General features: G+C 43.7%; 1 protein-coding gene across 2 annotated transcripts in view; it reads left to right on the plus strand.

Moving 5' to 3' along the window:
• KLHL2 (kelch like family member 2) overlaps nt 1-12,161 on the plus strand; it is a 123,502-nt gene continuing 111,341 nt past the window's right edge. Inside the window, exons 1-4 of one of the 2 annotated variants that reach the window (XM_019521745.1) lie at nt 1-65; nt 3,723-3,848; nt 5,270-5,386; nt 8,022-8,128. In XM_019521745.1, coding sequence (XP_019377290.1) covers nt 43-65; nt 3,723-3,848; nt 5,270-5,386; nt 8,022-8,128 — 373 coding nt within the window. In that variant the 5' untranslated portion in view covers nt 1-42. The remainder of the gene's footprint in view (nt 66-3,722; nt 3,849-5,269; nt 5,387-8,021; nt 8,129-12,161) is intronic. The other variant, XM_019521746.1, reaches the window with a different exon arrangement.

Below are 12,161 nucleotides of genomic sequence, written 5' to 3' on the forward strand. Positions count from 1 at the left end.
TCGGCGCTCGCGTTCTGAGCAAGGAGCCCGCGCGGAGCCGCCATGGAGATGCTGCTGCCGCCGGTGTGAGTGCGGGCGGGCGGGCCGGGGCTCGCTCCCCACCGCGGCCCCGGGTGCTGGAGCTGCTGGGTGATGCACGCATCCCCCCCCCGGTGTTCTGGAGAAATCGCCCTTTCTGAAGCTGGTGCGGGGCCAGCGCCGAGCTTGGGCGCGGAGGCGAGGGGAGATGGGAGGCCTGAGCTGCACAGTGGGGCCCGGAGGCTTCTGCGGGGCTGCAGCTACTCCTGGGCAGCCCCTGCAGGGAGGAAGGGAAGGAGCTCTCAGAGGCAGGTGAAGTGTGGGGACGATCCCGTAGCCCCGACGGTTTGGGTCCTGCACACAGGAGAGGCGAAGGTCCTGGCGGGCCGCGTGTCTTACGTGGCCGGAGTTTGTGGGTGTCGTGGTGCCCTTCCTAGAAGGGTTCCCCAAAAGAAACAGCCGGTGCCGGCTGTGCAGGTGGGCTAGCGAGGGATGCCGCTGCTGCCTGCAAGGGTTCTTGCCTCCCACCTGTTTCAGCGTGGCAGGTTTTTACATCCCTGGCACTGACCGGCCTTGAGGTTAAGGTGGGATGAGTGTCCTGGTGACTAAGCTATTGCACCGGAGGTGGAGAGCTCCTCCGGTGCCCACACTGCTCGCCACCCTCCTTTGCCAGCTGGTGTAGGAATTTGACTCTCATCTGCTTCAAGAACCACATGGTTCCCTTGTGCTTGAGGTCGTCTCTGTGTTATCTTCCTTGCCGTCTCAGGACTTTGTGCCTGGGATTTAGCAGTCACCCTGGCACTTGACCAGAGGCTGCAATGTCCTCTTTTTCCCCCAGCACATTGATATCCATCGCTTAAGTGGGGAAATACTTGACTTGCTCTTGCTTTTCCTTATGTTTTACAGTGTGTTGGGGCTTTCACAACTAGCCTTTCAGGGAGAACTGGCACCAGTGTGTCTGTAGCAGGCCAGGTTTGAAGGAGGTTGGGGGAAGTTAGCCATGGGGAAGGGTGTGATGGAGGGGAGGGGAGAGATGGGGATGAAAATCCATCTCTGTAATTGGAAGCACTTTATGTTCTTCCAAGATCTGACAGGTCAAGACTTTGACATATGGAGCTAGAAATGACAACTGCCTCCCAGCTGTTTTTTTCGGTATGTGTTAAATGTGTTGCCTGTCTGTTTACAGACCACAGACTTCCTCTTTTTAAAAAAAAAAAAAAACCAACACAGGCATGCTTTGATGCCATATAGCTTGAATTCTGTCTATTCCTTGTGCATCTTCCATGACTGTCTTCTACCTTTTTTAATGATTGTTGAAATCTGACATGCAAGGGATGGCATATGTTTCCTCTGAATGATTAAACTGTAGCTGTTTTTTGGAAGAGTAAATTATTATGGTAGTACTGACATTTCCTTAGGAACAGGGATTATCTCATGCAGTGAGGGACAATGCATGAATGGTTTAGGTGGTTTGAGTTTGACTATTCATTCCTATGTGCAAGGTCAGGAATGCTTTTTTCATTGATATCTATAGGGAGCATTCTTTGCTTGCATAGGGTCCCAAACTATCCCCAGGCTGATTCAACAGCCTTAACAAAAAAGTCAGGGTAATTAAGAGTGCATTGGACTCCTTGTAGTCTTCTTTAATATGCATGGATTTATACTTTCCTTAATCCAGTAGTTTCAGATACTACTGAGCTGAGCCTCTAGACACAGATGAAATAGAGTTAGTGCCACACACAACTGTTACTCAACTGGAGGTACAAATAAGCAAAACAAAAGTAATTAGAAGTGGGTAAAATAGTTGTCAAAATACAGTGCATATTAAGAGAATCTTATGGGCTTGATAACTCATGACACGGGTGTTTTGTAGTTTAGCATTTGACAAAGTTTCATCAAATGGATGGAGAGTTCTTCATGTATTAGTACGTTAGCAAACATGCCATCTGTTCAGAGTGTTTGGCAACCCTTTAAAGACAGCACTCAGAACAGGCTTGTAGTTTTCAGTAACCACTAAATTTCTCAGTGGCTGTACTAGCAAGTGTGAGTCCAGTTTTGGACGTTATACTTCAAGAAGGGTGTTGATCGACTCAAGAGGGTCCAGAGGAGGGCCGCTCATATGTTTAAGGGCTTACAGGATGAGCTGTATGAGGAGAGACTGAGGGACCTCTTCAGCCTCTGCAAGAGAAGGCTGAGAGGTGATCTTGTGGCTGCCTACAAATTCATTAGGGGGACGCAGCAAGGGATCGGGTGCCCAGGGTGCCTCTTGGGGTGACAAGCTGACAGGGAGCAAATTTAGGCTAGATATCAGGAAAAACTTCTTCATGGTAAGGGTGGGTGAAATTTGGAATGGGCTTCCAAGGGAGGTGGTGCTGTCCCCTACCTTGGGGGTCTTTAAGAGAAGGCTGAATGGGGATCTGGCTGGGGTCATCTGACCCCAGCACTCTTTCCTGCCCAGGCAGGGGGTTGACTTGATGATCTGTTGACGTCCCTTCTGACCCTAGCATCTATGCAACTATATTTGGGAAGAAAAACCCTAGGAGATGCAGTTGGGAAAATAGGTCAGAGTTCTGGATGTGAAAAAGATTTAATTTGACCCCACTCATAAAGAAACAAGATATTTACACGTGGCAAATTTTAAGCAGTGCTCTAATAATCTACAAAAGAGTGTAAAATGTTAAAGAATTTGTGTTGGGCAGAACAACCTAGTACTTTGAATTCCAAAGAGAGTTTCTGTTTGGCTATTGTTAATTTTTGAGGTTTGGGAATAAAGTTGTGTGGCAGACATGACAACATGAGAACTAAAAAATATTGGTATGATGAGAGCTGTGGTAGTTTATGCCTTTTTTGAAATAGCAACACAGCCTATTGATATTGGAACTGAAAAAACCCACTTCTTTATTTGCTCTTGGCTACTGTTAGCAAGTAAAGGGGCGTGCACTATTTTTTTAATAGAAGATGATTTTTGTTCTTAGAAAATTTAAGTGCTCTGTCTTTATTGCTGCAATGAACAACTTCGGAATGTAAAGGAAGCGATGCTAGTTTTTCAGGTTGCTCTAGTATCAGTGTGACTACGCAGAGCTTTTTCAGCACAGAAATTGGGAATCGGTAGTCGCTATTTTAATTCAGAAAAGCATTGTGCGGATCAGTGAGATCGCTGTGCTTAACTACTGTTTAAGTTTCCTAAGCCGGTGCATGAAACTGAAAATGGGCAAAGTTTACACAGTGGAGGATGTCCTTGAACATGCTGAGGAAAAAATAGTTTTAACAGCTGAAGATCTGTTGGGGAGGTGGGGGGTGGCAGGAAAAGAGAGAACTGTTTTTTTCCTAGTTGGCAGTTCAGGGCATGGGAAAGTACAGATTTATCAGAGACCAACTAAACCTGGAATTGGGACAGGATGGAGAATGTGTCTAACATGACTCGAAGCTAGGATGTCAAGGACCTACTCCTTTCTGAGCAGCTGCCTGATTGATTAGGAGCAGGTTGGGCTTTGCACTGATACCCTTGTTTATGGAGCTACATGCATCGCTCTGAATTCTGGACATTGGTAATAAGTAATTTGAAATTGCTCTGATTACAGAACAAGGTCTAAAGCATTTTTTGCAGATAGGCACAAAAAAAGCCCCCAAAACAAGAAACCCCATACACCAATAGGAAGAAGAGAAACTCAACTCTTTGTATGTGTGTCTTTTTTTTTCCCCAGATGTACAAAACTTTGCCATCAGAAGCCTTTGGATATGAAAGATGATAATACTGAAAAACACTGCCCTGTTACAGTGAATCCCTGGCATATGAAGAAAGCTTTCAAAGTTATGAATGAATTAAGAAGGTATTGCTTCATTTTGTGCTTGTGCATGGAGTTTATAGTACATTTTCAGTTGTTAGTAGCGGTTTCCAGAGGTGTAGGGTGACACCTGAGTGCCCTGGGTGGCAGTGATACATGGCCATGGCAGTGTCAGTGGTTGCACTGTTGGTGGCATGGTCATGGCCAGTCCAGAATTCCCTTTTTTCTTTTCTTTTTTTTGCCAGTGCCTGGGGCTAGTGACCAGATTGTTCACCTTCTCCCCTCCCATCCTCCTCACCCCTTCATGATGTTACTGGAGTTTTTTCTTGAGTTTATTCTATAAATAGAATGTATACTCCCAAGGACATCTCTTTCCCCGTAGAAAAATGTTGTAAAACTTTAAAGTGAGAACCAGCCCTTCACCATATGGTAATTTGGACTATGTACAGTGTAGGTATGTCAGTGCAGGCACTAAGAGTGCCACCCGGAAGCTTGCCCTGCTCTCTTGCTTCATGTGTGCCAAACCTAGAAATGAGACAGTGAAACCACCTTGAAGGTATCTTTGCCATGGGTCCCAGGCACAGCAGAGACAGATCTGGCAGAGGCATCCTCACAGCAGGTTAACTGCCTTATTTTGGATTTGGCAGTGTAGAGCAAGAGCGGGTGCCCAAGTGTGGTGGCACAGGAAAAGTACAGTAGACCTGCCTTATATTACTGCACATGAAAAACTAGCCAGAGTTATTGCTTTATGGGACATAAATGTGGAGGATTTTGTTTGTTCATCATAAAGGTCACTACTTCTTATACCATATATTCCAGTGAATTGAATTCATTGTCAGGTGAACTCAGTTGCATCACTTTCACAGAGGCTTCTTACACAGTGGAAAAACCCTTTTTTTAAATTGTTTCCAAACATTGCTACCCTCAGGCTGAGCAGTGCTGGCAGCCCTGTACTGAGGCTGTTCTTAACATATGGGGTCATATGAGCCCTGTATTCATTCCTGCCCAGGGCAGGGGTTTGGACTAGATGATCTGCTCAGGTCCCATCTGACTCTACATCTATGAACACCATACTGATATAACTTTGTACTGACAGGACTGGGTGAAGCACTGTTGAAAAACAGCAACACTTGGCAATTATGACTCTCAGCCAATACTAATTATGGTTCAGCCAAATAGGTAATGGTAACAGTGGGAGAAAGTTAGTGTAGGAAAGGCCTGAGAGTTTAAAGCTCAGCGTATGCTCTCTTGTTTTTTGTCATACGCATTTGTAAATACTTTTTCCCCTTTCTTCATCTGCACTTTTTCTTGCATGTGTGTATTTGCTGTTGCTAACATTGCCCAAATGACAATGCTCATCAACTTTTGATAGTGTCCTGTCTCAGATGAACATGGAGAAAAGTGTGTAGTCTATGCAGTTGAAATTGTGCAGACAGAATAGTTTAAAACATTTTGCTTGATTTCAGAATAATGAGAGAAGGATGGAGGATATTCACCAAAGTGTGTCTGAGGAGTCTGCTGCTAGAAGGATTGGATAGTTGCATTGTTTCATTCTACCACATATCTTTTTTCTTGGTAGCTAGGTAACCTGATTTAGTATCTCAATAATTGTGACAATATTTTAGGGTTCCACAGCTGACTTTTTCTTGGCTAGGGAAAGTTTTGAAGTAGGGGCTGTGTTTGAATGAAGCTAGGGGCCTGCTTACACACTACAGTGCAACACAATGTCATGTGGAGGTACCAGAGATAATTTGGTGCACACACTAGCTTTTAAATTGGAAGTGTAACTACTTTAATGCAGTACTGTGCCAAAGCTAATCAGCTCTGATGTGAAAGTCTTATAAGCTCGGTACCAGTGCTGTGCTCATTGGCCAGATGAATAGTGCGGGGCCGAGGTATTAATTGCCTCTTGGCCACTCAGTGATGAGGGGGAAGGGTGTGTGGCAAAAAGAGCAAGATTAAAGGTGGTGCTGTGCCACAAACTTCTACCATAGCTTAGATAGGTCCCTAAATACAAATCTCTAGGACGTCTGGCTAGTAACTCTGTCACGTGAAGATTTAGCAATCTACTTCCTTTTTAGTCTTCATCAAGATAAAAGCAGGAATTCTTCAGAACCTGTGCTTAGTAGAAGATTTCAGTAGCTTATAAACAAGGATGTTCAAATTTGTTGAAAATCTAAAATAATTACTTTCTCCTATTTTTGACAGTATCAGATCATTCTAACAAATTGGAAAGCGATTGCTAGGGCAAAATCTATTTTGGTTTCTTTTATATACCAAGATGCATTACCAGGTTTGCCAGCTTATGAACATGACACAAAATTACACCAGTTATTAGCTTTAATTAAAATTTGAAAAAGCCTTTCTGATAATGAAGAGAGTCTTCTATAAAAGAGCTCACAGTAAAGCAGGTTTCATACCTGATTCATATTCTATAACAATAACTTTTAACAAAAAGTAAACTGCATCATTCATCTCTGTACATCTAGGTTTCAGAACTGTAGCCATGAAATTGGCAAGTTTTAATTAAGAGTGAGATGTGTGCAGCTGTTGGATTTATTTCACATTTCCATCCCACCTGTTCATCTCAAGATCTGGAGATGGATAATTTAAACACTTAAATGACAAATCCCATTTGAGATAACAGCCATATGCTATTCAAAAACTGAGGCTCAAGGAATTAGTGGTATGGGACAGAATTACTAGAGTGACAATCTCCCACTGGTTCTTGTTCTATCAGAATATGGTCTTTCTTTACATGTTGTAAATTCCTCAGCTCTGATGTACTTACCCTCCCCTCCAATTTCCCTTTATCTCCCGAAAAATCCATGGATGTCCCATCTTCTGACCCCTGGCTCCTGTGAGCTCTGTCCTCTGGCATCTCTAAACCAATGCTAGTGGATGCAAGAGGGTTACAAAAAGAGTGTAGATCACTCTAAATCAGTAGTGCTCAGCCTTTGTGGTATGAAGCCAGTTCCCATGGGTGGGGTGAATCCATGGGCTGGATCCGGCATAGTCAGTGTGCTGACCTAGCCATAGAGCCAGACTGTGCTCCAGCCCAGCATCTCTTCTGGATCTGATCATGAAGTGATTCCTGTGTGCCATCTCTGTTTGGTCCATGGGATCTCTGTAAGTCATGGGCAGCTAATGCTGCCGCTGATTTTCCACTGTCAAATTTCTGGACCTGGGGGGAGCCCTGTGGGCTGGAGATTGAGCACCACTGCTCTAGATATACTTGATTTGATGCTTTCTCTCTAAAGTATCTACCTGTGTCAATGTCAGAGATAGGATGCTAGGCTAGGTGGACCAGTGGTCTGACCCAGTATGTCACTACTTGCATTCTTATGTTTTGTCTTGGAGACAAAATATTGCTCTTGGAAGAGACCTGCCTGGAGGATGATGACATTAGGTGTAATACAAAACTAATGATTCCTACCAGAGAAATACTGGGAATAACCTGGTTGCAGCTTGAGTTACTCAGCTATAAAGAGTAATTGTAAATTGCAATGAATTTGTATCTAGTAGTTAATTTTTGCACTATGGAGAACTGGATTAAGTGGTTTAAATAAACTTTATTAAAGCTTTTTGTGAAAATAGTGGGGAGGAAACTTGTGCCAACACTAAGTTAAGAGTAATACTGACCATCTAGGCAAGTTAGAAATTGGCCACAATATAAAGTTTATCTTCAAAATATCTAAGTTAGTGCATCTGGATAAAAATATCTATAATCTGTATATGAAATGGTTGGAAAGCAAGGAAAACCAGGAAAACTCTCTCAAATCAGGCTTCCTCACTGTCTAGAAATATCTATAGTTTTACTTATATGGTAGGGAAACTTTGTCCACATTCACACTGATGTATCCAGTGACACCATTTAGTTATCTACTCACTCTTTTAGTTATCTAGTAAGCTGATACAGATCTTTAGTTATTTTCTGCTTCTAAAAGTCTTTTTTTTTTTTAGCTAAGCAAGAAAGCACTGTTCATGAGTGTTGTTTTAGGAAGCTGCATGTACCCAAACACCATCTGTAAGCACACTGAGTAATAGCCATGTGGTTTCATAACACATTTGAAAACATTGCTTAATCAACATTGTCTTCAAAGCATTTTGTTAGGATTGGGGTTAGGGTAGGGGGAGTATTAGGGTGATGTGATGTTACATGATTCTCTGTGGCTTGCTTATATATAATTGTTTTTTCCTTTAATATCTCTTAAATAGTCAAAGCCTGCTGTGTGATGTGACAATAGTAGCGGAAGACATGGAAATTGCAGCTCATAGAGTTGTGCTTGCTGCCTGCAGTCCTTACTTCCATGCTATGTTTACAGGTACCAAATATTTAATTCTTGTATTTGAAGATAACAAGGCTGCACTGAAATGTGAAATTACAAACTTTTTTTTTTTGCTAAACAAAGTCTAACATTTTAATGCTTTATTTATATTTTTTCAATGAGCTTGTCCTGATTTTAAGCTTCTAATGTCTCCTTAATCTTAACTACTGTGGTGAACATGGTATAAAACCATACATATAACATCTCATTTATAAAAGGAGTTAAAGGTTGTTTATACAGAGTAACTAGAGAAAAAGATTCTCTAATCTTTCCAACTCTAATTGTTTGGCATAAAGCAGACTAAAAAACATTTCTGTGTGAATTTGAAGTGGGTAGTTTCTCTTGACCATTTGTTCTAAATATTGTATTCTTTACTCTTGGATATTGTAGGCTATTGATAGACACACAGGCTTTCATTGGCTTTGGCAGCCTATAGCGTGAGGGTGTATTTCAGTGTTCTTTGGCTAATGCTGAGTGGTATTTGTGCTGTTCACTGTTCCTCTAATTTTATCTGTACAGACTGGCTTTTGCCTCTGCTTACTCCACACTGATTAGCTCACTGCCATATTGCTGTAGCAGAGACACCAGAGGGTTTGTAAGCTAAAGTAGGTTCATTGCCTTATACCTCTCAATAGAATTGCCTATGTTAAGGTTTTTCATTCCTTAATGGTTGTAAATCTCTTCTGGAAGCTCCATTGCTCCATTCTGCCACAAACTCCCTGTGTGGCTTCAGAAAGTTGTGTATCATCCGCCTCTTTTTTACAATTTTTAAAATTTCTTTCAAAGGACATATAATGGTACTTCCTCCCTCCCAGAGGTATTGTGAAGATATCCAGCCACAAAGAGAGGGGTTACCATAAGTACTTTAAAAATATTCTTTGGGGTGCTCTTCCTTTTATTTTGTTTGTGTTGAAGAAGGTTGGACTAATTATATAGGATGTCTTGGTGCTTTGCTTTATTTCTTCTACTGCTAACTTCTTGAATTGGGGCGTGTCTTTGTTGCCACCCTGCAAGCAGCCACCTGGAAGCACTACTCACATCTCATTCTGGCTTAATTTTTGCTGTCACCCAGAAGTTTGGTGGTGTAACTAGTTTAATGCAGCTTTGAACAGGCACTTAAATCCATTTTCAAGCTGTCTCGGGTATGCTTTTTGGCACATGCTCAGGATGATGCTAAATGTGACTACACAGCCTGATTTCTTGGCGTGGACATTCACTGAGGGGGACCAAATGAGTGGTGCATGCATCAAATAAGTGGTGCATGTTTTTAGAGGTGCATTGAGGTCCATATCCGATTGGCACTGATAAAAGGAAAATTTGGCTTTTTTTGGCTGCTGTAGCCATACATGTGGCCATGAATGCAACCCGGAAGTGTGGAGAGCAGTGTCTGACCGGTATATCTGTGGGGAGGAACGGGTGTGTGTGGGGGCAGATAAAGGCCTCCATGGTGAGGGAGGGAGTGGGGGTGGTGTTGGGGCAGGCACAGCCCAGCTGGGGTGGGGCAGAGCGTGGGACAGAGCTGTGGGCGGCTCGTCCAGGGGTTGTGAGTGAGGAGGGGGAGCAGTTCCCTGCTGCTGCATACATCCCCAAGGAAGGCATGAAGGGCCGGTGTCCCTTGGATTTGTGTGCAGGGCGAGGGTGGGCTGCTTGCTGTGAGCTCGGGGCTAGGGGCTGTGTTAGCCTCTTCCTGGGGTGGGGATGGGCCAGGGCTGCACTCAGGGTGGGCATCAGTGGTGCTGGGAAGGTGGGCTATGGGATGGGCTACAGCCACCCCAAAATTCCCTGTAGCCCCCTCTCTCCTCCACAGCACCACCCGCAGACAAGGCTTGACAAGACTTGACAATCACCTTGCTGGGGTCGTTTGACCCCAGTACTCTTTCCTGCCATGGCAGGGGGTCGGACTTGATGATCTGCTCAGGTCCCTTCTGATCCTACAAACTATGAAACTGGTCTGTGCCTGCCCCTGCTCCAGCCTCATTCCTTCCCTCACTGTGGGTGCTTGGAACTGCACCCCACCCCCATGCCCCTTCCCCCTCATAGACTTACTGGCTAGGCACTGCTCTCCAAGCTGTGGGGCTGCATATTGGCTATCAGATTGGTATCAGCCAATATGGCTGGTTAATAGTCAGCCATTGGGATTGGCTAAAAAAATCTCTATCAGTGTACCCCTACATGTTTTATCACAGCACCCTGGGGCTTGCTTTGGAGGCATAATAGATGTGTCCTCAGGGATGAATTCTCACACACACACACACACACACACACACACACACACACACACACAAAAAAGGGAATCTAACAAAAGCCACTTGGAACCTGAATTCCTGGTAAACCTACACATCATCCTCAAGGTCAGAATTTGTGTTTCAAGGTAATGTGCAATTGTGGGCCATCTGTAGAACAGTGTCACAGTAGAAAAGATTTCCATTACTATTAATGGCCAAAAGAAAGGCTCAGAAAGTCCTGAGTTTTAGATTTTATAATTGTTTAAACTGTTGTGTCTCTACCTAGGACTCTAGAAACCCTGACACAACCTTGGAAAACAAAGCTAAATTGCCTACAGAACTTGACTCTCCCTGTTCTCCCACACATCTATTTATCTCAGAAGTATGTTTTCCACAGCAGCCCACATAACAAGATGTTTTGTAGCATGTTCTGAAGATCTGCTTGGTCTGTTTTAGACCCAGGGTGAGGTGGGGAAGAAAAGACGCCCATACCAGAATAGAGCACTTTCACAGACAACATTCGGTGGTCAGCTCCTCTCCGCTAATGGAGGCTAGGTCAAATACTTCTACCCATGCAATTGTGAAAGTACAGGAAACAGATGTAGGCTCTCAAGAGTGAAGATCCAGCCCCTCTGGTGCATTATACATCAAGAAAAGCACTTTGAATTCAATATAGAAGCAAAGAAATAGGAAGTGCAAATCAGCGGGCGCATCTACATGAGACGCTAAATGCATGGTAGACTAATTCTACTGCATGCTAGCGTTGCAGGCAAAAACTGTGCTAGTATGCCAATGTGCACTAGAATTAGTTTACTGTGGATTAGCATCACAAAAAGGGGGTGGGCTGGTGCTACTACACAGGAGCACCAGCCCACCCCCTTTTCGTGATGCTAATGCACAGTAAACTAATTCTACTGCACATTGGCATATAGATCTATATAGAATTGGTTTACTGTGCATTAGCATCACATAAAAGGGGTGGGCTGGTGCTACTGCACAGTAGCACCAATTATGGCACATTAAGTAGTACCTGCTATTACAACTTTTAACTCCATGCGCTGTAATTACGGTGCGTTGTTGAATGTGTAGACATGCCCACTGAGTATGAATGATGTATGTTGCCCTGAGATGCACAGTAGTAGTGATGAGCTTCTGCATTCTGCACCTGCCTAAGCTTTTGGATTGACCAAAGGGTTGAGAGCACGTCCAGAATATGCTTATAATAGCAAAGGCAGGAATTGCAGTAGAAAAACTAAACTTGCAATCTGCTGAAGACTTGCAAATGCTAAAAGACACACTTGGACATTTCTAATGTATACACATATTCAGCCACTCCAAGGATCCCCACAAACAGGGAAACAAATGATAGAAATGCAGGAACAATCAAATAGGGGCATATGAACATGGACATATCTTCTGGTTGGTTCCCTCTATCTCAGTCTAATGTCAATGAGGTTCTACCATTTAGTTCTCTGTTGTGTCCCTATTTTTCTGGGATACTTGATTAGATTACTGGCAGTTGAGTCATGGGGCAGAGCTGAATGCCATCAGCAAACAGGAAAATCGGATGTGACACGAGAGTGCTGTAAGGACACGTCACCTTCTAGAAGTTTTTAGACAGAAAAAGGTGGGGCAAAAGAGAAATAATGTCCACTATTGCTGCAGCATTTAGTAGAGGGCTGATACCAATAGTTGATTTTTAAGGAGGCATATTAGCTGATAGTGATCCAATTTCTGATACCCAGCATGGAGAGCTGCCTCCAGCTGGTAAGTCTGGTGTGGTGGAAGGGCGGGGTGGGGATAGA

Source organism: Gavialis gangeticus, unplaced genomic scaffold, assembly GCF_001723915.1.
Source record: "Gavialis gangeticus isolate Ggan-Ray unplaced genomic scaffold, GavGan_comp1, whole genome shotgun sequence".
NCBI lineage: Eukaryota > Metazoa > Chordata > Crocodylia > Gavialidae > Gavialis > Gavialis gangeticus.